Source organism: Acomys minous (assembly GCF_964271855.1).
Source record: "Acomys minous genome assembly, chromosome: 12".
NCBI lineage: Eukaryota > Metazoa > Chordata > Mammalia > Rodentia > Muridae > Acomys > Acomys minous.
In genome coordinates, this window is record NC_140493.1 from 61,246,117 (window position 1) to 61,272,977 (window position 26,861).

The 26,861-nt window shown below is 45.4% G+C and overlaps 2 protein-coding genes across 6 annotated transcripts in view; both read left to right on the top strand.

The window, feature by feature from the left end:
- The window catches only part of RGS22 (regulator of G protein signaling 22), a 118,396-nt gene that overhangs the window by 57,640 nt on the left and 33,895 nt on the right, over positions 1 to 26,861 (top strand). For 4 of the 5 annotated variants that reach the window (XM_084803057.1, XM_084803060.1, XM_084803061.1 and 1 more), the window contains 3 exons: positions 1,079 to 1,193; positions 2,740 to 2,865; positions 3,700 to 3,801. In XM_084803057.1, the coding sequence (XP_084659183.1) occupies positions 1,079 to 1,193; positions 2,740 to 2,865; positions 3,700 to 3,801 (343 nt within the window). The remainder of the gene's footprint in view (positions 1 to 1,078; positions 1,194 to 2,739; positions 2,866 to 3,699; positions 3,802 to 26,861) is intronic. The other variant, XM_084803058.1, reaches the window with a different exon arrangement.
- The window catches only part of COX6C (cytochrome c oxidase subunit 6C), a 161,895-nt gene that overhangs the window by 54,759 nt on the left and 80,275 nt on the right, over positions 1 to 26,861 (top strand). The window lies entirely within an intron of this gene.

Sequence of the window (26,861 nt, forward strand, 5' to 3'; positions counted from 1 at the left end):
CTGCAGAGGGAGGGGAAAGCACCTTTGCTGATGCTGCTGGTAGGCATGGAAAGCCCCCCTACCCATGTACATGAGGGCAGAGCTAACCGGACTCAGCAAGGGAAATAGAAGATGAATTAGCAGCGATGGAGGATTTGGGGGAAGCTGAAGGAGATAAACAGGGCATGGAGAGACTATATTTCATTGTATACAAGTATGAAATCCCAAGAGTAAACATAATAAAATAAATAGATGGGAGATTTTCATTGTTGACTAATTCACCTCTCAAAAATTATATATATTTATGTTGTTTTCAGATTGGTTTGAACACAATAAAAACACTTTGTGTACTAATTGTTTAAAAGAAAGAAAGAGAGAAGGAGAATAGCATGCCAAGCATGGTGGTGCACACCTGTAATCCTGGCACTCTGGAGGCAGGTGGAGCTCTGTGAGTTCGAGGCCAGCCTAGTATAGTATACAGAGTGAGTTCTAGGCCAACCAAGACTGCACAGTAAGACCCTGTCTCAAAAGCAAAACAAAACAAAACAAAAAAACCCCCTCTAAAACCAACCCTCCCCCCAAAAAACCATAAATAAATAAAAAATAAAAAGAAAATAATAGTCTGAAGTCACTGAGTGTGGAGGATAAATTTACATTTTTTTACTTTTAAACGTCTGTTTTGTAAGGGTAGTCTGAATGAGAACGCTTTATTTTGAGTGTATGGAAGTACTTGATTTTGTGCCTTTAGCTTAGATCCCATGATCTAACTGAACTCAGCTGTTAGTGTTAGCAGGACTTTTTTTCTGTAGATCTGGTATAGTATGTGAGAGTAAAGATCATTTTAGCATTTTCCCCTCCAACCAGGGTGCCTTTCGCTTCTTTTTCTCACCTTCTGGTTTGGGCAGACTAGAAGGGCAGAGAAGGCGGCCTCGCCCGCTTAGGGTTAGGGGAAGCATTTCTGTTTCCACCGTTAAGTCTGATGTCCACTGTGTGTTTCTCGTCCAGCCTTGACAATTTTGAAGAAGTTCTTTGATGCCATGTAGATCGACAGTACTCAGACTCGTTAACTGATCAATTTGTTCTCACACCTACAATTTAGGTCAAAGTGGGCGCCAGAGGCCACCACAGTGATCCGTTTGACGTCTTTTACTGACATCTCTGAATGTCTGAAGCCCCAGCTGGAAAGAAGGTTCACCTACACAGAGGAGCTTAATGTAAGTATTTAAGTCCGAAAACTCTGTTCCTCGTTTAATCAGCCAGTGTCACTCACTGTAGAGATTTGTGGTTTTGTTAACTCATTATATTTTTCTCTAGTAAGCAACACATTCTGTTTTTTTAGTTGCAAAGGAATTTTCTCACCAAATCTTTGCCTACATCTCTTTTCTTTCTTTCTTTCTTTCTTTTCTTTTCTTTTCTTTTTCTTTCTTTCTTTCTTTTTTTTTTTTTTTTTCAAGACAGGGTTTCCTGTCCTGGCTGTCCTGGGCTCGCTCTGTAGACCAGGCTGGCCTTGAACTTAGGTTTCTTTTTCTAGTGTTGTTCAGCTCAGTCCTGCATTGACCACTCTTTTAAAACACAGTCACTATGGCCTAGGTTGGTGCTGCCTCAGACACAAAATAAGATCCTTTGGTATTCTTGTTCAGTTTTTTTAACACTTGTTATATCTTGGAAATCTCATTTTTTGGAGGGTTGTTGTTGTTGTTGTTGTTGTTGTTATGAAGGCAGAGGTTCCCAGAGTGTATCTGCTTTGAGGACAAGCGTCTCTTGCAGGGTGTACAAATGAAGACGTGGATGAAGATGTGCCCTGGGAACATCCCTGTCAGCAGACCCCTCAGCGCTCTGCATGCTGTTTGAGCACTTAGTTATATTCTTGAACAGTTCTCAGTTTTTTAATAATTAGGGCTTTTTTCCTACTAAAATAAGGATATTTTAGTTTCAAATGCTGTTAGCTAAAAAACAAACAAACAAACAAAAAACCATTATATTCTCATGTCAGAATCTGTTTAGCAAGCAAAGACTGTGATGAAGAGAGTGGAGAGCCTTACCCAAGACTAGCCCCACCATATTTGTTTTGGGGAGCATAAAGAAGTCTGAGTCCCTTGAAATAGCTAATGAGTGTACATGAACAATTGACCCCTGTTCATATCCTAGAGTCACTTGTGTGCTTGAGAAATAGCCAGGTGCCCTTGTTTCAAGGATGGTGTTAGGGTTCCTAACGTTGTTGGCAGAGAAGCCATAAACAACAGGGTTTTATGAGAACTTCCATTGCCATCTCCACCCTGAAGGCCATGACCTGTGGGGTGAGACTGTCCAAAGAGGAGGACCACCCCCCCCCCCAACAACCGACATTTAACAAGCAGCAGTGAGAGGCCTTGGAGATGGTTCTTTTTATAGCCCACTTATAGCTAGAATAGCAGCACCTCAAGGCTAAAATAACAGTAAATATGTAGGAGACAGGCCACCAACAGCGACTTGGAAGGCTCCCCAGTGGAACCACTGCAGCCCAAAATGTGAAAAGAATTGAGGTCAGGGAGTTGCTCTAACATTGTGCTTGGAATCAGACCAGTTTGCATGGCTTCTCCTGCAATAACCGGGTTTCATAAATGAATCTACATGACAGTCAGATGCAAACACATTGCATTAATTACACATATACTACAAAAACAAATGGCAGCTCAGCAGGGTTTACAAAGCCCACTTGTACAATGCTATAAAGAACTGCATTGTGCTCAGGCAGATAATGAGTTCTGTTTTGTCATCTAGGTTAAAACTGCATCGGATGTTGGCGCCTTGAGAGGATTTGACATGGAAAACTTGTTACAATCTTTGTATGTAGAAAATAGAGCTGGATTCTTCTTTACTAAATTCTGCGAGAATTCAGGGAACAAGGTAGAAAATAAGTATTTAAATTTGGATTTATTGTTTCACTTGATTTAAAAGTAAGTGGCATTGAAATAACTTGGTGTTCAAGGAAATATATCTGATATTCAAAATCTCATCTGGTAAATGTAAATCCGTACTTGGTATTTAGTAAATCTTTAACCATCTGACTGAGTTGTAATTCTCTTTGGTTTACTGACCTCTCTAATTACAAAGAAAAGTGAAGTACAGATAAATATTGACATGTCCTACTGACTAGAGTTAATCATATAATTCAATCTCAATTTAATATGCCATATTTGGTTCACTTCTAGTATTACTTGGTTTTTTAATAATTCTAATAACCATAAATTATAGCGAATAGAGGTAAAGTGATTTCCAGTAATGGTCTTAAAGTCACAATCAATATTCATATGACCTGAGGGAGCAGTGACTAATTGGCCCAGGAGTTCCTGTTTAGTTCGCTGTGATGCTCAATATCAGAACACCTTCATATAGATCAGAACCCGATAGAGCAGAACACCTTCAGATCTGCTTTCATCCTCAAAAACATGCTTTTTAAATTCAGCTACAACACTTGAAATGTTTGTATTCATCACGATTTTTAAACATTGACTACTTTCAAGGGAGGATTATTTGCAAAAATACAATGTTACACTGACAACAGCAATAAATATCTTGCATATAGCCAGTTTGTGATGAAAGATCGAGACCAGCTTACGTTGGACCCGATTTTGGTAGCAGCAAGGAAATAATGAGCCTTATGTGTGCATATGGAAGTCGCGCGCTGCGGGGCCTCTCTAACTAACTGCGTGGTGACCATCTCTACTTCTCCGTCTGCAGCTATGGAAGCACAGTGTGTACTTTTGGTTTGACCTACAGGCTTACCATCAGCTGTTCTACCAAGAAACACTCCAGCCTTTTAAAGTATGCAAGCAAGCACAAGTAAGTAGCAGATAGCGCGGCTCCTCGCAAAGCTGTAAGTACACAGGAAAATGAAAACGGTGTCTGGCCCCAGACAAGAGAGCCGGGCTTGTTGGCATCAGATCGCTGTCCCAGGATACTTTATTTAAATGTCAGCAGAATATATTGTTTTTAAATCTGATTTGTGAGTTTTCCATTTTATCTGTTTTATTCAGTTTGCTTTATTTTCTTCTCCTGCCAACTACTTGTTCTTCCAATAAAGAATGCCTCATCTCTTTCCCACTCCTAACATACCTTTTGGGCTTGCCTGTAGGGCTTGAAAAGCACCCTGAGAGTGCACGTTCAGTGAGTCTGCGCAGTGACCAGGAGCCGTAGTTCCGACCAGTGTTCCCCCTGGCAACTGTCGGCTATGCCAGGCTGCTGGCAAATCACTGCGCATGTGCAGCCCCATGTGGGCGCCTAGGCGACCATGCCATATGCTGTATGAGACAGACACTCAGAGGGCCGAGCAGAGACCATTTTAAGACCACCCTGAAGCCAAACAGGGAAGGAACAGAAAAGGGAGAAGGGAGAAGGGAAGATCCTCTGCTAACAGGGGCCGAGAGAGTAGCTGCTTGCCGGGCGGTGGCAGGTCGGGGAGATGTGAACAGAATGATGACTTTGGGGGTTTTTATTCTTGAGTTCTTTAGATCTTTTATGGAGAGAGGTCTCCAAGACTAGACAGCTATGAACCACTACTTCTCTATCTGTTGATCCCTTAGTGGTTCTTAAACCGCAAATAACCCATCCCAGGGGACCCGATCCCCAAATGCTGTCCAGAGAATTAGTTTCATCATATTATTTGTTATTTTATCATCTTGCTCAGGACACCAGAGTGTACTGCTGGCTGTCTGGCTGCTTTCCCCAGCCCCCCCACCTCCCTCGCCCCCAGCCCGCCCACCTCCCTCGCTCCCTAGCCCCCCCTCGCCCCCAGCCCGCCCACCTCCCTCGCCCCCAGGCCCCCACCTCTGCCTCCACTTCAGCCAGCATGAGTAACTGCGCTGTAACTTGGCGACAGCTTTGTGCTCTTTGCTGTGAGAATAAGGCCTCCCGCTCCTACGTAGCCCAGATGTCTCCATGAAATCATGAAATGAATCTCTAATTTACCAGGACTGTTTTTCTGAGACCACACAGCTCTGCCCGTTAATCCTTTACCTGTAATTCACTGTTTATTCTCCTCCCCTAACCTATTGCCCTCTGTCCACTGCAGTGCCATCTGTTATTTTTATTATGTTTTTCACTACTCAAAGACTACTCCTTCAAAGGAATCTAAAGCTGCTCGGTGAAATGGGATTTTTGTGTGTTAATAATCAACCATATTTTCCACGTACATATGAAGAAGGGGCTTCTGTTTGGGCTTAGTAAGCCCACCAGCTTTCAGCATGCTGTTACTCAGCTGACTGGTTCAGGAACTGGACAGTTTGGGTCATCCAGAAACGGATTGTTCTGTTTGGGGGCTGCCGAGATCGAGAATCCTTCCCGGCTTTGGCAGGAGTGAGCGGATGGGCCCTTGGAGAATACTCTACTGACCTTTAGGATTGAATAGGGACAAATCTGTCCCTATTGTTGATTAAATTGTATTTTAATCTTGTACCTATAGTTGTTTTACTTTTTTATTCTTGGTAAGAAGAACAATTTCTCAACTAGTGCAGGCTTTAGTGCCCAAAGTTTTTGTTCCTCTAGATATGGGAATTGCCTATGATATCATTGTATTATCCATTTGTTTCCATTAAGTAAGTGATATTTCATTTACTTAATGGCAATAGAAACATTATATGGCATTCCTCAAAGATTCATTTATGATATAGCTCTTTGCAATAATAATGCCACCAAGGGAATATATTCTTCTGGCACTGCATGTTGAATGCACTATGAACTTGATTTTATATTGTGCCCACCAAGTAACATGCTAAGAGACTGGATAACAAAGGACCTATGTGATTTTCTGTATACATAGTTTTATTCTCCCAAGTAATGGTAGAGGAATATTAAAGTAGATAGAGGAAAGTCAGTGATAAGGATTATCATGACTCACGAGCCCAAACGTCTGAGCTAGTGTCTTAGATGTGCCTTGAAGGGTCTCTGCAGGGCTTCGGGAGAAGAGTGAAGGGTTCGACACCAGCCCTGGCATTGTGTAGGTACAACCCCTGCCGCTAGGGGGCCACACAGCACTGGTCGGGTCTGGAGACTGGCTCTGCACCTTCACACTGCACACTTGTGTTAGTGAGAGGACTGACGACAGAGCACAGCTGCCTTTAACTCTTTCTAAAAAACTTTATGTTGCAATAAAAGCTGCATTTAAAACCTACCACCTGCCTGCAATCCCAGGACTCAGGAGGCAGAGGCAGGAGGATCTCTGTGAGCTCGAGAGCAGCCTGGTCTACAAAAGGAGTCCGGGACAGCCAAGGCTACACAGAAAAACATGTCTTGAAAAATATTTTTAATTAATTAACTAATTGATAATAATAATAAGATCTACGGCCATCCCTAGCATAAACATTAATATTTTTAAAAATAACAAACGTGTATGATAGATTTATATTAGCTGTGCTTATAAATATACATGCATGCTTCTAGCTCTAGAGGCAGCGGGAACCTGGGAGAGTGGAGCCAGGAAATGAGGGGGACGAAAGTCTCATGCGATAGACAACTTTATTCAGGGAGTCATTTTATACTCTGAGGGTTAAGAAGAGTCGCGTGAGTAAAGTGTACGGTCACACGGACAAGACACATGAGGCAGACAGCTTCAGATGGTAGGCAAGCCGCATGCAGCAAAACCATGTTTTTCCAGAGAGGCATGTAAACAAATAACAATAGCCAGTTATAATGAATAACCCATAATAAATTCACTCCATTTGCTACACTGGGAGAGGCGCAAAATCATAATCTAAAAACATTTCTGTGTTTTGCAGAAACTGAGGTCACAAGACTCTTGTCTTGGTTTCTTAGAATTTTCTGCCAAGCTCAGAAATCCTCTTACATAACTTCATTCAGGAACCGTGTCCCAACATCTTCCTCTTTTTTATTTTTCAATAGGAAAATGCTGTGGATGTCATTTGATGTACGATTATCCTATAAGCAAGCAAATTATCAACCTAATGAATAATAGTAGAACAGTGAAGGCCTTGTGGGTAATACTCAGCCACTAAGGATAGGGATCCAAACTCTGTCCAGTACTGTCGGTGACATAATTACGTTGATCAGAAAGATCTAGACAATAGTTTGGAAAGAGACCCACAGGATTAGTGGTTCTGTTATCTTGCAAAACATAAGCCCATATTTGCCTTTTAATAGGAATACAAGTGTTATGATGTCCTATGAAATAGGAAGTGAATGAATGATTCTGTTGTGGTCCCAAGGGCCAGGCAAAAACAAAGAGCCATTAGTAAAGAAAACGGGAGCTGGATCTACCCAGCTACAGCTGAAGCAAAGGAGGATGAGGAACATAAGACCAATACGTGCGCGCAGAGACTCGCCCTGAAGATGCACCGGTCGGGACAGCGAGCATCAGTTGACACTTGGTGCAGAGGGCCTTGTATTTACCCCTGCAGGGCAGCTTGGCTCCTGAAGATGTGGCTGACATCTCCGTTTGCTCTTTAGCTGGAGGTCTGTTATCTTGTGTGGCTTCCCCTGTCTTCTCCCCCGCCTCAGCCATTGTCCTTGATGGCCCTGGAGCTGGAGGGGATGAAGAGAAACCCACAGTGGGTCAGTGCACCCACCTGCAGTGACAGACGCATGCCTGGAGAAGTGAAAAGGGGGCAGCTAGCTTAATTCCTTCTGCAATAAAACCAGGGAGGTTAGAGTGTGCACAAATATGAAATAATAAGAAATAATCCTACAACATGAGTAGAATCTGAAACAAGATTTAAGGTTTTATAAATTAGCCATAACAGGTGGATTAAAACATCCAGTTCTAGCTGTTGAGCTTAAAAAAAAAAAAAAAAGAAGTATTAGATTGGTGAGTGCAGCACGGCGCACGGGTCTCTCCCATACACCCCTAGGTGAGCCATCCATAAAACAAGTTCTGCCTGTGGGATGGGAAAAGGCTGAATGATGGAACGGAGGAAATGTTGTTGGGTGAGGAAATCCCATAGCTTGCCACTGGATGGTGACTTTCTATCCCAAGAGTTCTGTAATGCTCTTGTCAACTGCCTGCTTAGGGTAATATAATACAGCAAGGGTGAAATCCAGACACCTGTCAGCATCGGGTCTTCCCCTGGCTTACTAACTGAACAAGTACAGTAAGGTAAGCAGTTCGTATCTTCTGGCCTTTATGCTATAAATAGACCATCCCAAAGGCTTTTCCTCTTTGCTACACTACCTGTAGGAGGCGATTTAGTGGAGGAAAATCAGTGAGTTTTAAAGGGCATGAAGGAGCCACACAGTTACACAAATGCCTTTTAGTCTGGATTCAAACAGCTGAAGTTCTTTCGTTGGGTCTTGAGATAATATTCGAGGAGTAGCCAACACCAAGCTTGGCTCTAGAGTTATAAAGAGACCAGTTAGTACGTTGGAAATAGTAAGCGAAGCTCCTGAGGCCAGGGAGGCGTTGGGCAGCGAACTCCCCTTCCCTGCGGTGCCCTTGCTCTGCCTAGGTTGTAAAGCTGGCATTCCCATAGACTCTCCCAAAATTAGATTGATTATCAAATTCCTCACCCTGTGCTTCAGGCTCATTTTCAGGAAGGGAGGAGGCTTATCTAAAAGGGCCCAGGTAAAGGAGGTGAGGAAGCTGTCTCTGGCATTGTCAATAGCACTGTTTTTGCTTTTTTTCTATTCAGAGCATCAGATAGTTTCTACCCTGAGGGTTAAGAGGAGTCGCACGAGCGAGTTGTCCAATCACAAGTACAGGACAGATATGGCCGACGAGCCTCACACTGCACAAGTGCACTCTTCCATGCAGACGTGTAAACTGATAACAATAGCCAGTTGTAACAAATAATGTGAAGTGACATCACTTCTGCCCGCCCCACCTGGGAGGGCACAGACGCATATGCCAAGAACAATTTCATATTTTGTAAGAAACTGAGATCACGAGGCCCTTGTCACAGCTCAGAAATCTCCTCACACGGCTTTATCCTTAGGCCGGTTTCTCACGCACACACACCAACGTACATAAGGTCCAGGAAAATGAGAAACAGAGCTGGGAATTCCCCTCAGTGGCAAGGGCCTCACATGTGTGAGATCCATCTCCAGCACTATAATTATAAGTAGAAATTAAGTTTAGAAAAAGGGAAAGAAAGTGGTTAAAATAAGTTACGGATTTCATTGAAAATGACCATTTTCTTCTGATGTCTTAGCTCAGCATAGATTTAAAGACCTTATGATTTTGTTGTTTGAGTTAGCATATACTAAGCATATAATAACAACTTAGTCGTGACATTTCCGTAAGTGTGTATAATGTATTCTGACCATATCCACCCCTGTCACACTTCTTGTTCCCTTCTGTCTCCATGGCTAACCACCTGTTTCCCAACTACAGCCTGCTTCCTCGCGGCACTGTGAAGGTGTTAGTGTTGCGCGGGGCGGTGGGAGAGCTCGCTGCTGTTCTTGCAGGAGGCGGCTTCTTTCTGCCTTTACAGTCTTCCCACGGCTTTGGGGTTCCATGTCTCGCCACTGTGCTTACTGTCATGATCTTTCTTGGGCTTCAAGTTGCTTCTCAAGTCTCAGGACTCATGCTTTTGGGTCTGTTCTGTGCAGTCCTCAGCGTTTTCACCTGTGCATTCTGTCCTGTCGGGATTTTCCATGTGAACCGCGCTAAGTGCGTTGCAATATATTCTGTTTTCATTTCCTATTCCACCTGCCCATTGAGTTGAATTATGTCTTTCATTCATAAAACTTTTTTGGTTTTGTTTTTGAGGTGGGTCCCCCTATGTACTTCCCTGACCCCCAAGGACAGTGATCCTCTGTGTAGCTCTGGCTGTCCTGGACTTGCTTTGCAGACCAGGCTAGTGTCAAACTCAGAGGGATCTACCTGCCTCTGCCTCCCGAGTGTAGCGCTCACTCTGCTGCCTTAGCTGGCCTAGAACTCACTGTGTAGACCAGGAGATCTCTTAGAGATCTGCTCATTTCTGTCTGAACTTATGTTATTATTCTTAAACATTTGTGTCTTATAATTCTTACTGGTATTTCTTTCATTCCCCATATTTATAAATGTCTTTGTCTTTAATAATTTAAATCCCCTCTTAGTAGCCTTGAGCTGTATAGTTACTCCTGCCTGACAGTTCTACCACACACTTCATGGCTCAGAACAGCACACGTTTGTTCTGAGTTTTTGTGGGTCAGAAATCTGGGTGCAGCAGTGCTGGGGTCTCTGTGATCACAACTGAGCAGCTTTTCCTATGAAACCAGCCTGGGAAGGGTCTGCTTTAATGTTCACCTGGTCGTTAGTGACATTCAGTTCCTGGCAAACCATGTCACTGAGCACCTTGGTTTCTGTTGTGAGCCAGAGGCCATGTGCAATGCTGAACCAAGTGGTTCTCGGCATATGGTTACGTATGCAGTCAGCTGAGGAGAGTTCCTTAGCAAGATAGGTACTGCCTTCTTACATAACTTAATAGGCACTTGTGTACACACACACACACACACACACACACACACACACACACACACCCCATTCCATTGCTGTGTACTATTGGCTAGAAGCAAGTCACACATTATGTTTATACCTGGGGAAGAAGTTAGACATGGCAGCTAGGCATGGGGGTGTGCACGCTGTAATCCTGGCACTACAAGGCAGTGAGTGTAGGTGGATCTCTCTTAGTTTGAGGCCAGAATAGTCTACATGGGAACTCTAGGTCAGCCAGAACTACACAGTGGGACCATATCTCAAAAATGAGAGGATGGGGTAGGGGGGAGAAGGGGAGAAGAGAGGAGAGAGGAGAGAAGAGAAGGGGAGGAAGAGGGGAGGGGAGAGGGGAGGAAGCCTGAGTGTCAGGAGCGGCTGTGTTTGTAGCGGCCACCCTAGCGTCTGGCTGCCACAGTGCTCAGTAAGTCTATGATTTGTGGTTCTTGGAAGAGCTAATTTTGAGTTCTGCTGACATAGTGAATTCTGTCCTGTCTGTTTAGTAATTTTGAATTATGAGCTCTTTGGTGATTTTTTTTAATGTCATTCCTCTGCTGGGCACATTTTAAATGGTAATTTCTTATCTTGGAGAGATGTTAACGTAGACAAAGTATGAACAGGAAAGCCAAGATTCACACAGGGCAAATAAGGAACACAGTCTCAGGAAAGGTAATTGTTTTTCTCTTACATAAAGTAAGGCGAAGGCACACTTGTGTTTTGTTTCCTTGGCTTAGTAGGTGTAAAGATCCCTGTGTGGGCGCTCAGTGTGGATATGGAAACAGAACACGTGGCTTGTCCTTTGGAGGCACATGGCTTGTCCTTTGGAGGCACATGGCTTGTCCTTTGGAAGCTTGCTCTCTGGTATGACAGCAGCCCAGATTACTTGAAAGCTTCCCATATGCAACTTCTAGAGATGCTGGATGGCACTATGACAAACACCCTTCTGATTATGTGGCTGAAATAGTAAGGGAGAACGTCCCCAGGGCAGCGTGAAGAAATGCACCAAGCACCTGGGCACTTAGCATGAGCTGACAACAAGCGCCACAGGACACGGGGACAAAGCTGCAGACGCCATGATATGAAGGTTCAGTTGAAACGTCTACCCACAAGTTTTGAATGGTTGGGCACAAAGTAAAATGTAGAGTGCAAAATCTATTATTTGCATAAATTTAAATGCATTTAATATTAAATTCAAATTTATATATTGTCTGCTTTACATTCATTTTATATATAACCCATAATAAGCATGAGATTTTTTTTTACTTGTTTCATTTTATTTTCATAATGTGTTGTCTGTGTGTGTGTGTGCCTCAGCCACTGCCTCTGCCTCAGCCACTGTCTCTGCCTCTGCCACAGCCACTGCCTCTGCCTCAGCCACTGCCTCTGCCTCAGCCACTGCCTCTGCCTCAGCCACTGCCTCTGCCTCTGCCTCAGCCACTGTCTCTGCCTCTGCCACAGCCACTGCCTCTGCCTCAGCCACTGTCTCTGCCTCTGCCTCAGCCACTGCCTCTGCCTCAGCTACTGTCTCTGCCTCTGCCTCAGCCACTGCCTCTGCCTCAGCCACTGCCTCTGCCTCAGCCACTGCCTCTGCCTCAGCCACTGCCACTGCCTCTGCCTCAGCTACTGTCTCTGCCTCTGCCTCAGCCACTGCCTCTGCTTCAGCCACTGTCTCTGCCTCTGCCATAGCCACTGCCTCTGCCTCAGCCACTGCCTCTGCCACAGCCACTGCCTCTGCCTCAGCCACTGCCACTGCCTCTGCCTCAGCCACTGCCTCTGCCTCTGCCTCAGCCACTGCCTCTGCTTCAGCCACTGTCTCTGCCTCTGCCATAGCCACTGCCTCTGCCTCAGCCACTGCCTCTGCCTCAGCCACTGCCTCTGCCTCTGCCTCTGCCACTGCCTCTGCCTCAGCTACTGTCTCTGCCTCTGCCTCAGCCACTGCCTCTGCCTCAGCCACTGCCTCTGCCTCAGCTACTGCCTCTGCCTCAGCCACTGCCTCTGCCTCTGCCACTGCCTCTGCCTCAGCTACTGTCTCTGCCTCTGCCTCAGCCACTGCCTCTGCCTCAGCCACTGCCTCTGCCTCAGCCACTGCCTCTGCCTCAGCCACTGCCTCTGCCTCTGCCATAGCCACTGCCTCTGCCTCAGCCACTGCCTCTGCCTCAGCCACTGCCTCTGCCTTAGCCACTGCCTCTGCCTCAGCCACTGTCTCTGCCTCTGCCACAGCCACTGCCTCTGCCTCAGCCACTGCCACAGCCACTGCCTCTGCCTCAGCCACTGCCACAGCCACTGCCTCTGCCTCAGCCACTGCCTCTGCCTCAGCCACTGCCTCTGCCTCAGCCACTGCCTCTGCCTCTGCCACAGCCACTGCCTCTGCTTCAGCCACTGCCTCTGCCTCAGCCACTGTCTCTGCCTCTGCCATAGCCACTGCCTCTGCCTCAGCCACTGCCTCTGCCTCTGCCTCAGCCACTGCCTCTGCCTCTGCCTCTGCCACTGCCTCTGCCTCAGCTACTGTCTCTGCCTCTGCCATAGCCACTGCCTCTGCCTCAGCCACTGCCTCTGCCTCAGCCACTGCTTCTGCCTCAGCCACTGCCTCAGCCACTGCCTCTGCTTCAGCCACTGCCACAGCCACTGCCTCTGCCTCAGCCACTGCCTCTGCCTCAGCCACTGCCTCTGTCTCAGCCACCGCCACTGCCTGTTCTGAGTTAGAATACAATGCACATGAGACAAGACCGACTAGAACCACAGTCTATTCAGAGTCTCTCTCACAGGGAGTTTGCTGTGAGACTGTCTTTCCTAGGAATGTCAGAAGCTACACCCATAAAGTCTCATAAACACAACTGCCTAAGCATGAGCCGAACAATAACAACAGTCATGCCAAAGTGGGTGGGGGAGCCACAAGGCCTGACCCCTACACAAAGGACTACAGGAAACTAAGGAATTGAAGAGCAAGGGAAAAACAGTCTTCCTCAGGGAAGAACACGTAAATTGGGTATCCAATACTAAACAGCCATGAAAGCATGAATATAAGTGACATTACACCGGCTGAGGAGGGGATATTTGGTATTTAGGAATATATATGTATGTGCATAGCTATATTTAAGAACAATTAAAAATGAATAAAGACACCGTGAATATGAAAGTGACAAGGATAGATGGCCATATGGAAGGGCTTGGAGAAAAAGGAAAGGCAAATGATGTATTTATATTATTGTAGTCTTTTTTTTTTTTTAAGAGTGTGTTTCACACTGTGGGCCTCTGAATACAAGAATGAAGAGAGTGTCCTTGGAGACACTTGCTCTCTTGGGAAGCAAGAATTGCTGAGCTTGTCCAGTTGTGCTGGGAAAAAACAGATATGGTGGAGTGATGGTGACGAGGTATTTGTGTCCTTTGCTGGCAGGTAACAGTTGGTGACTTAAAAATACTTTAATAATTTTTAAAATGAGGGACTGATTTCATTTTCTCTAATTCTTGAGCCAAAAAGTCTCTCCTTTTAAGTCATATTTAACACAAAATAAATCTTTCTTTTGATGACAACCCTTGACACACAAAAAATGGTCCTGTTCCATTTTGCTCATATTAATAGCTTCAGACTGAATTTGAGATCTTTCCAGTCTCTTCAGCCACAGCTAGGCTCCATCTTGGTAACTGGGAATCCCACTCCCCACATTTCCGTCCATCCACTGACTTGACAACACTCTCTGACCCAATGCTATGTAAGAGACGGTGCGTCTATTTCACACATTCTGACAGCCATGTCCCTTAAGAGGCCCAGTAACCAAGTTCAGTCCCGTGACACTGGGGTCCAGAACACTATCATCAACTTTGAGGGAGGAACTCAAGGTTGATGTTGGGTGTCTTCCTCCATCTCTTTCTACTTTATCTTTTAAGACAGGGCCTCTCGGTGAACTTGAAGACCCTTGCTTAGCTCTCAGGACCTAGCTGTCTCCATATCACAGTGCCGGAGTTATGTGACGTGTGCTGTCACAGTGGGCACTGGGCTCTAAACTTGGTTCTTCAAACTCCTGTGATAAGCATTTTTACCCACAGAGCTGTCTTCCCCATCTGTCTTGCCATCCACTGTGTTTTCAACAACACAGAAGCTGAGTTGGTAAATGCTGCAAGACCCACATTCGTGCACTGGTGAATTTAGGAAGCCTTAGTTGTAACATGTTGCGGGATTTGTACGTATATCCATGCAGAAATTGTTTACTGCCAATCCTTACCTCATCCCCTATGGGTGATTTGGGGGGCGGGGGGGGAGAGAGAGAGAGAGAGAGAGAGAGAGAGAGGGAGGGAGGGAGGGAGAGAGAGAGAGAGAGAGAGAGGGAGGGAGGGAGGGAGGGAGAGAGAGAGAGAGAGAGAGAGAGAGAGAGAGAGAGAGAGAGAGAGGGGATCAGTGGCCACACTAGATGGCGCAGTGTAGTTGGCCTCGGGGAGCCTCCAAGTGTGGATGTGTTTGCTGCTCCTGCTTTAGAGCTGCAGCAACAGGTGACGCAGATGAAAGAACTAGCAATTAAATCAGCAATTAAAAGCATCACCCTTAGCCTTAGAAACTTTTACTGATATGCTCGCACATATTTCTTTTGACTAAGCTCTGATCCAAGCAGGGAGCCTGGGAATGAACAAAGCACGCACAGCTGCTGGACCTCGGACCTTTTTCCTATCAAGGCTTGAGAACACTCTCTGCCTTTTCCAGCTTCCAGGGAGCCATGGGAAGGCTGGAGAAGAAAAACGCCAGGAAGACTTTTTCCTGTAAAGTTTGCATTGTCCTGGCAACCTTTCCCGGTAACACATGAGCTCACTTTAGTTTTACCCAAACCTTGGGTGTTACCCCAAGCTCATCCGGAGCGACTGGAGATGAGTGTTCGCTGCTCAGTGCTGCCCGTTACCATAAGTGTTTAACTCCTCTCAGCCTTTATGGGACTTACACACTTCAGGGTGGTCCTGATGCTTTCATTAACGCGCTATGAGCTAAGTGCTTCTCTGGGCTGGCGTGTATTTCCAGGTGCACCAACAGAGCTCATTGCTTCTTTACTTAGCGGCAGCATTACCAAGCTGTGTTTCCTCAAAGACGAATGGACACGGCTGAGGGGTGAAGTTGGATGTGGGAGGAAGCCATGGGCCTCTTTATAGCTTTATGGTAAATTTCAGGGTTATGGTGGCTAGGCTTTTTGAGTGCTGGGCGATTATTCTCAAACTTTGTTACTTTGTTTGTTTCTGTCACAGAGAGATGGTATCCCAGGTAGCAGTCAGGCTGGGATTCCTGGGCACTGGGAATCACAGAGCAGAGTCAGCAAGCAGGTGTCTTGTTTCACATCCATTTTCGCTGGTTTTGCTGGTGCAGTGAACACGGGACAGGCACGCCCAGCGGCCATCCCTCTGTCTCACAGTCACCAGTCGTTTCTAGCCCCATGGCTGGTGTTTGGAGCAGCTGCCTAAATGCAGCCTGAAGATTCTGCACACATCATGTGTCAGAAAAAAATGACCCTCAAAGAAATCCCCTTAACCCCCTTATCCAGGGAAAGCCAGCGCCCCAATGTCCTTGGGCCAAGAGTGTGATTACATGTGCCAGCTATGTAATCCTTACTGTCTCTTAGGTTCTATGGTAATACATTTAAATGCTGATTTAATTCTGACAAACCTGAGAGGTAGGGGTTTTTGTTACTCCCCCCACCCACCCCTGTCCTGTAAATTGGAAAACCGAGAGTTTCCCAAGGGCAATTGGTAACTTTGGAGTTAGAATTGAGTGTTGTGGCTCCAGACCTTATGCTAGCTGCACGCTGCTGTTTTATTGCTGTTGATTTTCTCTACAAAGATGAGTGCCATAGCCTTGCTCTGTCTTTCACTTTCATGTTTTAAAACACCCTTGTGAGCATTACATGTTAAACTTCCCCCTCGAAATGTCCCCATCAGGCCTGTGAGTCTGTGACCCTAATCCTTGCGTCCCCTCCCCCCCTTGTATGGTTAGGACTGGAAGTGGCTTGTGCTGATGAATGAAATGTCCCATTGGAAGTGCTTGTGTCCCCAGCAGCATGCTATACATGTAACCACAGTTAATTACTGTTCTTCTGTGATTATCACCGACAGCCATGGTTTTTAGCAGCTCTTGTTTTGGTGTGATCATCCCCAGCCTGGCTTTCCACACACTGCATTTGTACCCCAAGTATAAATACAGGAGCAATAGTGACTCTTACTATCTCACTCAGATACCTTTTAAATTGCCTTCTGCAACATAGATCAGGCATAATAATTCAAAATAATCATGAATCGTTGTCTGAAGTTACAATGGCCTCACTGGCCTCGCTGGCCTCGCTGGCCTCGCTGTGTTATGGCAGCACCTGCACATCTAAAGGAACATTCCAGGCAAAAAGAGGCTTGGTTAGCAGTGACATCGTCGGAGGGGAAGTGTCACCGACACCGGCTGTGTTCCCCAGCTCACCGTCCACAGATGGCTGATCCTTAGTGTGACACGTCTGCCTGAGAGAACATCCGCAGGGCCCATGGAGCTAACTGCTCTTCAGCGGGCAGGTAACCACAATGATGCATGCGGCCTGCCCAGTGACTGTCTTCCTCACAATAGCCGCCCTACGGTCTGCTTTGCTAGGATGTGTGGGCATCCCAGTGAGAAAGCCTTTGTCAGTTTGTTTGTTTGTTTTTTAAACCAAAAATGTGACTAGAATTGTGTTCTTATTGAATTATTGTTCTCTGGTTTCTATATTTATTTTCAGAAGGTATATGTTTCCTTTAAGTAACTGCTGCTTTTGTTAAAGTTTTTTTTTAATAAATAAAAATTGAGATGATAAAATCCTTGGACAATTTAGATTGCCTTTGACTGTTTGGTAGAAATTTTCTTAGCTATTTGTCTATTTTATTCCACGGTGTACTTGACTAATTGGTTTTGCTCAAAATGTCTTAAGCAATGGCTATAGTTGGTCTTAAAACCCTAATGCATTTTGTCTCTTGAGTTTATAGTTTGTTTCTGGCTTTCTTAACAGGCTCTGATTTTCCATTCCGTCCACACTGATTTAAGCGGGTGTTCCTCTGTTAGCTGATTGGCATTTTCCGAAGTTCTTTTGCTCAGAGTTCTTATTGGTAAGGGGGAGCAGCGGCCAGGAATTCTCAGTTTGATTGTCATCACATTGTCATCTCTCTTGGCAATCCCATCTCGTGTTGATCTCTGCCGCAGTTTGCCGCTCCGTATCAGGGTGTTGCAATCCCCAGAATTCCCGTCTTCAGGATTCCTAGTTGACCAACACGGCCTCTCCACATGCAAGCCCATCTGTGCAAAGCTCCATCTGTGACTTATCCTCTCCGCACGGCTGCTCAGTAATGTTTTCGAGCTCCTAGTGGGATGTGAGAAGTCATTAAAAATCATCATTTTTTCCTCCTTTTGCAGAAAAAGAAGGCTTGGATTGCTCGCTGTTTTCTTTTTCTGCCTCATATGAACTCTGATCACAAGGCTCCATGCCGGTGAGAGCTGTCAGTGTTATAAAAACAGATTTCTCTTTTTGCCGATTTTTGTGATTTCTGAAACTATTCAGTACCGGGGCACTCACATCCCTGTTACAAACACCCCAAGGGATGTACCCCCTTTTGTCGTTAGCTCAGGGGAACAGTTTCACCTCAGTGCTCTATATAAATTCCAAGAGCAGAGTCACTGAGCCCTGCTGACAGGTCCCGGCTTCTCTGCTGCAGCCGTCAGGCTCTGCAGTGTGCTGCTGTCATGGCTGTGCACACGGCTCCTGTGCTGTGCTGAGGGTGACCTGGGAAGTGGGTTGCTCCCGAGGCAGGCTAGGCTCTGAGTTAAGACCCAATACTATCAGCCTTGCGTCCCCCGCCTCCCGCTGGGTTTTACTGTTCCTCTTCAAAGCTGTCCCTTGTACTTTCTCAGGGGGACAAAGTGACAAGGTCTCGCCCTCTACACACTAACCTTTCCTGATTCATTTCCAGTTTGGAGTTAAATTTGACATTTTCTGAGTACCGTTCAGGGTGCAAAGAGACACATTTAAAGAAACACCTCTTAGCCTTCCTTCAGATAGCTTCACTCTGAAGAGACTACTAAGAGGAACTGTATTATATTCTACATTTTCGAAACTAGGGGTGAATTAAACAGTCTGTAAGGAAAATGTTATACATTGGATGTGCTGGTGGGGTGTGCGTGCGATGCTCTAGCTATGCAGCTTGGCCTCCGGTAAACATTAAAACTAGATGTCAGCTGCTGTCTCACCTCCCAGTCCCACCTTATCTCTTTTAGTGGTCATGGTACGAAAAGAGAACTGTCTATCTTTCCTTGTCGTCAGCGGTGTGACGGTGAATGCTTAGCAGTCCTGGTCGGTGGCGTGCACTAATCTCTGGGTCTAAATGCTCTTGGCACAGGTGATTTCCAGCTCCTGGTACGGCCAGGTGGAATAGGTGCTGGGCAGAAATGTGCAGCAGCAGCACACCAGCAGGCCACGCCCCCACCAGATCGCGTTTCCACCTGACCATACCGCACAGGCACATGACCTCACCAGCATGAATGGTACTGAGGCCTTCAGTTTTAAGGGTTCACTATCTTTGATTTTAATATAATTTCCATAATTAAACATGACATAATCTAACTTACGTAATGGCTAAATGTAATGGTCGGTTCACGGGACTTCCCACAGCTTTTGTTGTAGCCCCCATGATCTGGAAGGGGCCGGCACAGCATCCCAATGATGGCAGGAGAGGAAGGAAAGGGACAGCTCACCTGGGTCCACTCTAAGGTCCACGCACATTACAGCTGGAAACTGTAACCCTCCACCTTCAGAAATTTCCCCACATTTTAGAACCTGTTCGCATCCCCTTGTTTGTATCTCTCAAAGATGGTACCTCACCTTTGCTCCACAATTAGCAGGTCCCCCTTAGTTTGCTTACTATAAACTTTTAAGGGAGCTGATTAAACAGCAAGAAGACACTTGGCAAACAAAGCTTGTACATTCTCACAGCCCGGAAATTCCCCCTCTGTTTACTTTACAGTACATGAAGTATTGGATGGGCGTCATGGGATGTCTGCCTCCTCTTGTCTGGGGACCGGCAGGTTCTGTTGACACTGGCTTGTCAGTTTACCAGGCAAACCCCAGAGGAGCTCCGTAGCAGCAGGAGGTAGCAAGTGCAGACAGACCTTTATTTCTGATACCCCTTGGCTAGGCATCTTGGGCAACTCCTAGAAGAATGTGAAAGACACATGTTAAAATGCCCCCTGCTGACCTTACATCATAGCCAGGAACGAGCCCCTGAAAAGGACCTTCCCATCAGCACCACACGCTGAAGTATAAATGGTTTCTCCCAACCTCTGTGTGACTTTAGCAAACTATGTTGAAAATCTGTTGGTTGCTACTTTTTAAATCAGCACACCGTAACTCTACGTGTTTATGGGTACATGTGATTTGATACATGCATTCCTAACATAGTAACGAAGCAGGCTGCTTAGCTGGCCATCCTCTCCCGCATTTATGATTTTTTTGTGTTGAGACCATCAAAGGAAATCTACTCCAAGTGTCCTCAATGTCTGCCTGCCCGTCTCATCTACCAGATGTCCCGGAAGCCGGTGCTAAGGTCTCACACATAGCATGCAGGTTTGGAAACATCTTCCAGTTTTAAAGATTTTTTATTTCTTTCTTCCACTTCCAGTCCCGGCCTGGTGGTGACAGTCAAACATCATGCAATGAGCATGGCCAGGCAGTCTCAATTAAGATCCACACACACCATCGTTAAGTGGCTACATCAAAAGGAAGCATGGAAAACCATTCCATTAACACAGCAACAGCTGCAGTGTAGCGGGGAATCCGCACGGGTGGCGCCGTGCTTGCTGGTGTTCTCCACTCTGCCTTTTTAAGGCTGCATGGAAATCGTTCCTGTTTTCACTGGAACACAGACGAGTGCCGGATGGCAGCTCATCAGAAGCCGTGTGTATGGAAGGCTTCCTTCTGAGGACTGTTCGTTCACCTTCAGCACAGTGAGAAAGCTCAGCTCTGTGCTTCACCCACGCGCACGCAGCACACGCCTGGAGCGTGCCTGGGGTCTCACTTCATAGGGTCATCAGTTAGTATCTGGTACACAGAGAAATCCAACTGTCACGACTGTGGAATGTCACTGGTTTTTGTTTGTTTGTTTTGTTTGTTTTCTTTTTTACATTAACAATCAAACAAAAGGACATATTCAGGAAGCTTGGCACACTCATCTCTCAGGTGTGCTTATGCAGGCTTGGTAGTATAAGAAGAAACTGGAATGGTAGAGATGGTGTGTTATGGTAGAGAGAGAGATTTATAGCTAGAGGGATACAGGTTTATTGATTATGTAGACCGTGTTCTGCCTGCATGTGCACCTGCAGGCCAGAAGAGGGCACCAGATCTCATGATAGATGGTTATGAGCCACCATGTGGGACTTGAACTCAGGACCCTTGGAAGAGCAGCCAGTGCTCTTAACCTATGGGCCATCTCTCCAGCCCATATTATGGTATATTTAAAAGGAGGGTAGCATCTACTAATCCATGAAAATGCTTACTGTCACTCTTTATTAATTTTTTGTGCGGATTGGATCCAGGACCTCGCACATGGCAGGCAAATGTTACATACACCCACAGATGTTTATCAACGCAACATGATTTTGAAAATTATTAATGATACCTTGACCTAGCATGCAAACTACGATAGGCCTGGAAAATATGAAGTTCATTGGCACATGCTGTAATTTGTTTGCTCCGTCTCCCAGGGCCGGCAGTGCAGGTGGAGTGTGCAGAATGGCATCTCTAATGAAGAGCCGTGGTTTCCGTAAGGAAGCAAAAACACAAACTCCCCCATACGATGACAAACTAAGTAATGTGTATAAGAAGAACTTAAATTAATGGGTATAGCAGGTGTGCGCCTATTCACTCAGGGCTCAGGAGGCAGAGACAAGAGGATCGTAAGTTCAAGGCTGGCCTGGCCTGCACAGTGAGATCTTTTCTTATCACTCCCAAAGTAAGTTAAATATTATTTTCATTTAATGCCCACTTAAAAGCAAAGGATTTGTCAAAGCATTGTTTTTCTCTTCCGTTCCCTTTTTTATTGGTTTTGGCCTTTGTTTCACTTTGGTCTTGAGTGCATTTTGCTCTCCTCTTTTCCTCCCTTCAGCTCGTTTTCCTGTCTCCACAGTAACCCTCCTCCATCGTCCTGTCCTCTTGCTTGTCCGGTTAGCAGTGACATAGTCTCACCAAGGCAAGAGAATGAACTCCCAGAATTCCCAGACTGTAAATTTTTTTTTTTAAGGTAGAGGCCTTCTGTCCCCGTCTCATTTGGTACACTTGCCAAGAAAGTGAATCACCAGCGCAGGTGTAGAGAGGTGTGGGCAGGCCGCCCAGCATGCATTTCCTGATTTTCTAACCTTTGGGTGTCTCTGAGAGAGACGGAGCTAAGGGCTGTGTTGTGTGCAGTGCCAGGCAGTCCGATCATAGACAGGCAACACTTGTATCCCTGCTGCCTGGGAAAGCATCGCAGTTAATGTTTAACTTGGAATCAGGTCTGCTACAGCTGTACACGCGTGAATCTGCTTTACAGTTGGAGTGGCCATGCAGAACACAGAGGGAGAGTTTTCTCCCGAACAGGAGCTGTATTGTCATTTATTCTGTGGTCGAAAAGAAAGAGTTTGAGTGGCCAGAAAAGTAGCAAATGATCCAAGATATTATAAATGATGTCTCTAACTCATAATTACATAAGTTATTCAGAAAATAGATGATATAATCTTTGTATTTCATCAAAAAGTTAGGTGGCGTGCTGGAGCTATGCCTCAGCAGTTGAGTGCCTTGGCTGCTCTTTCAGAGGACTCAGGTTCAATTCCCAGCACCCACATGGCGGCTCACAACTGTCTGTAACTCCAGCTCCAGGGAATCTGACACCCCCGCACAGACATACATGCCGGCAAAACACCAGTGTACATAAAAATAAATCTTAAAAAAAAAAGTTAGGTAGCAACAACTTAAAATTATTTCATCTTTATAAAATTTATAAAGGTGCTTAATTTTTTGATTATGTATGTCTTGGTTATGAGTATCCTATATTTGTTATATGCGTCATCAAATTGTGCTTTGATTACTAGAAAGACATTTTGAGATTTTTAATTTTTTAAGGATTTATTTTCTTTTTATGTTTACGAATGTCTGTCTGCGTGATGCACATGCACCTCATGCGTGCTCGGTGCTCTTGGAGGGCAGAAGAGGGTATTGGATCCCATGAGCCTAGAATTAAGGTTGGAATTAAGGCTGCCATGTGGGTGCTGGAGACAGACCTCGGGTCCTCTGAGGAGCAACAGCAGCTTTAACTGTTGAGCCATCTCTCCGGGTCTTAATGCTGGAAGTCAGTTGAATGGACTGTAAATGTCCCTGTTTCCTGAAGCTGTGAAACACTGTCCCCTGGGCACCACGCGGCCGTTGTTATCTTGCATGGTAGCTGTGACTTCTGGCTTGATCAGGCCTGTTACCACAACCCTGTAGCAGGAGTCGGGGTGAGGGAGGGTCAGCATCACCCCTGTTGGAAGGTCAGCCACACACCTGTGAGTGAGCGTGGGCTAGTAAGCTGGACCTGGGCAGAATTGTCCCTCTTTGACCTGTCACTGGTTCTCTTGCCTAGAGTGGGTAAATATTTATTTACATCTTCGCAGGAAAGCTAATGAGTGCCACACACTTTAAGACTCCACAATTGGACTGTGTCTTGTCTTTGTTCCCTTTGCCTCTGTCACCTGGGAGAGGCGGGAGGAGCTCCACGGAAGTCAGTGACATCAGGAGGTGGGTGGCCCCTCAGTGGTCCCCACCCTCTCCTAACATTTTCTATTTCTGAGGCAGGGTTTCTCTGTGTAGCTCTGCAAGTTCTGGACTTGCTCTGTAGAACAGGCTGGCCTCGAACTCACAGATTTCCGCCTACCTCTGCCTCTGGAGTGCTGGGATTAAAGGCGTGCGCCACCACGCCCTGCTACATCTCTAATTTTATTAATTTGGGTCTTTTCTCTTTCTGGCTAATTTGCCTAAAGTTTTGTCTTTAAAAATATTTATTTTTATTTTATGTGCATTGATGCCTTCATGTATGTTTCTGTAAGGGTGCCGGATCCCCTGGAACTGTTACAGACAGTTGTGAGCTGCCATGTTGGTGCTGGGGATTGAACCTGGGTCCTCTGGAAGAGCAGCCAGTGCTCCTATCCAATGCACCATCTCTCCAGCCCCAAAGTTTTGCCCTTTAAGACCAGAAGAGGGTGTCAAATCCTCTCAAGCAGGACTTGCAGGCAGTTGTGAGGTGTAGCTGCAGGGAACTCAACTCTGGTCCTCAGGAAGAGCAGAGGCGCCTCTCCTGCCCCATGCAGAGCTGCAGACTTCCCCCTTAGGATGGCTCTCGCTATACACGGGTTTTCATAAGTTGTGTTTTCTTTCGATTTGATTCCAAGCGTGTCTGTATTCCCTTTTGATTTCTTCAGGACCCATTCATGGTTCAACAGTGTGTTCTTTGCTCTTCACCCCAAAAGTTTGCATGTGTTCTAGAGTTTCTCTCGCTGTTGGTTTACACTTTTATTCCATTGTAATCAGAATACAAGGAACTATTTCAGTTTTCCTGAATTTGTTAAGATTTGCTTTGTGCCCTATTATATGAGCTTTGTTGGAGAAAGTTCCATAGGTTCCTGAGGGGGAAAAAATGTATTTCCTATGGTTTGAACGGAATTGAACACTATAGATGTCTGTTCAGTCCATTTGGTCTGTGATGTCATTTCATTGAGATTTTTCTCTGCCCATTTTTTGATGGGGTGACTGATCAGTCGGTGAAAGTGGGAAACATGTCACCCAGTACTATTGTGACTTGGTCATCTGTGACTTTACATTATATATAGGAAACATGTCACCCAGTACTTTTGTGCTTCCGTCATCTGTGACTTTACATTATATATAGGAAACATGTCACCCAGTACTATTGTGCTTCCGTCATCTGTGACTTTACATTATATATAGGAAACATGTCACCCAGTACTATTGTGCTTCCGTCATCTGTGACTTTACATTATATATAGGAAACATGTCACCCAGTACTTTTGTGCTTCCGTCATCTGTGACTTTACTATATATATATATATGGAACATCATATGTGTGTGTTTATGTATAAAGGAAGCTGACTGCACAGTGTGTTAGGCATGAGTGTTTGAATCTAATGCCCCCTTGATTGACTGTTCCCTTAATCTCAAGTCAAGTCTCTTCTCCTAGTTTTGCAGTCTATGCTGTCAGATGTCAGAACAGTGGCACCGGCGTAGTCCAGGTCTATTTACTTGGAACACCTTTCTCCAGCCATTTATTCTAATGCGGTGTCTATCTTTTGTGATGAAGTATATTTCTTGGAGGCAGCAAATGCGTGGCTCCCAATTTTTGATGTGATCTCCCAGTGGCTTTTGACTGAGGAACTGGGACCCTCAATATGCAGAGCTATTACTGAAAGGTGTGCATTAGTTCCTGTCAATTTTTGGTTTTGTAGTGTTTGCTTTTTTTCCTCTTCTTTTGCTTTACTGTTATTCTATGTGGTTTGTTCTCTCCTATAGCTCATAGGATAGATGTTCCTTTCTCTTAATTATGTAGGATTCCTTCCATTATCCTCAGAAGAGATGGTTAAATGGTCACATGCTTTTAAAAAATCATGGAAAGTTGTTTTTCCTTCAGTTGGAATGGATAACACACTTGGTGTAGCAGTTTGTGTTGGCAGTTGCCTTTCAGAACTTGAAATCTACTGCCTAGAATTGCTGAGCTTTTAAAGTTTCAGTTAACAAATCTATCAATCTTCTGCCTTTATATGTGACTTGGTGTTTCTCTTGCAACTTTAAATATATTCTCTGTGTTATGAATATTCAGCGTTTTAGTTACAATATGATGAGGGAAGGTTCTTTTTTGGGTCTTTATTTTTTCTTTGTGTCCTAGCTGTCTCTGCTATCTAGATTACCATCTCCTTTCTTTACTGGGATATCTTCTGCACGATCCTTTTGAAAATGTCTTCTATGCCTTCAGAACCAGTTCTCCTTCTGTGCTCACTGTATGTAGACATGGTCTTTTCAGACTACCCTGTATGTCTTGTCAGTTGAGCTGTTGGATCACTCTCACGCTGTATGTCTTGAAATTTGCACCCACATCTTTTTTTTTCCCCTTTGCCTTGACCACACTATGTTGTCCACTTCCTGCCTTTGTTTTCAAACTTGTCTACCCTGCCTCTCCTTAACCCATTTTGTTGCTGCAACTTTCCAGTTTTTTACTGACTTAGCGCTTTTTACTCTCAACATTCTAGGTTGGTTCCCCCAATTATTTCTGTCTCTTTGCTGAATTCTTTTTTTCCCCATCATTTTCCACCTTCTTTCATTCAACTTTTTGTATCTTTGCACATTTGTATCTTTATAATCACTTTTAGTTTTGTCTGGGATGTCATCTAACTCTGTCTCACTAGATGCCGCTACTGTAGGGTTAATAATTTCTGGAAGAGTTATATTGACTTGGTTTTTCACGTTTGTTATCATCCGGTGTTGGTATTTACACGTTAGATATTGTTTGTTGTTTGCTTTATCAGCTACATTCTTTTAGTTGAAGTATCTACAGTGTTCACAGGAGACTTGGCTGTGGTTGTGCGTCCTTGAGAAAATAAGAGGGGCTCAGGGTATCGATGTGTGTGTGAGACAGCCTGGAAAACAACCACGGGTTCGTGGTAGTACAGCTATGCAAATACTGTGCTAGCCAGTTAGCAACAGTGGCCCCTTTGATTTCAGCAACTGTTGGAGGAGGAACAGTCAAGGGTGGTGTGGATTACGCTTGGATTTTAGCCCCTGGGATTAGGCGTGGGAGGGAAGGAAGGCAGGTGAGTATCAGAACTGAGCACTGACTTTGAAAACAGTAACAGAGTGAGGTGAGTGAAGCAGGTGAGAGGGGAAAGTTGGGGTGCTCACGGGGCCCACAGATTTTGGATGCTGTTAAATCTATGGAAGGCCGTGGCTAGGCAAAAAGAGGAGGGATAAGGACGAAAGAGGGAAAAACAGGCTTGGGAATCAGACATGGGCCTAGCAGGCGGCTGAAGCCTAATAAAGTGGGCCTTAGAGCAAACGGTGCAGAATGTGAGCAACACACGAGCAAAGCAAAATCACCCTGAGAAATAAACGCAAGAGCGGAAATTAAATAACAGAAAACAAGAAATCAAAATACTTACGGGGCTAATTGTTGTCAGCTGTGCCGAGTTGACCGGTGACGCTCTCGGATTCCTCTGGATCTCTACCAGGTTCCAATGGCAGTGATGTGGGGAAGGCAGTAGGAGCCATTGCTCTCTGCAGCCCCAGAGGTCCTGGGGCTCTGCAGGGGAGCGGGGGAGGCGGTAAGCCCTTCCTGGTAGCCCCCTTGGATTCCTGCACCTCTTCTGGTCCTGCCGGCCTGGGTTATGTGAAGAGCAACACTCCCCATACCTTAGAATGTGTGTGTGTGTGTGTGT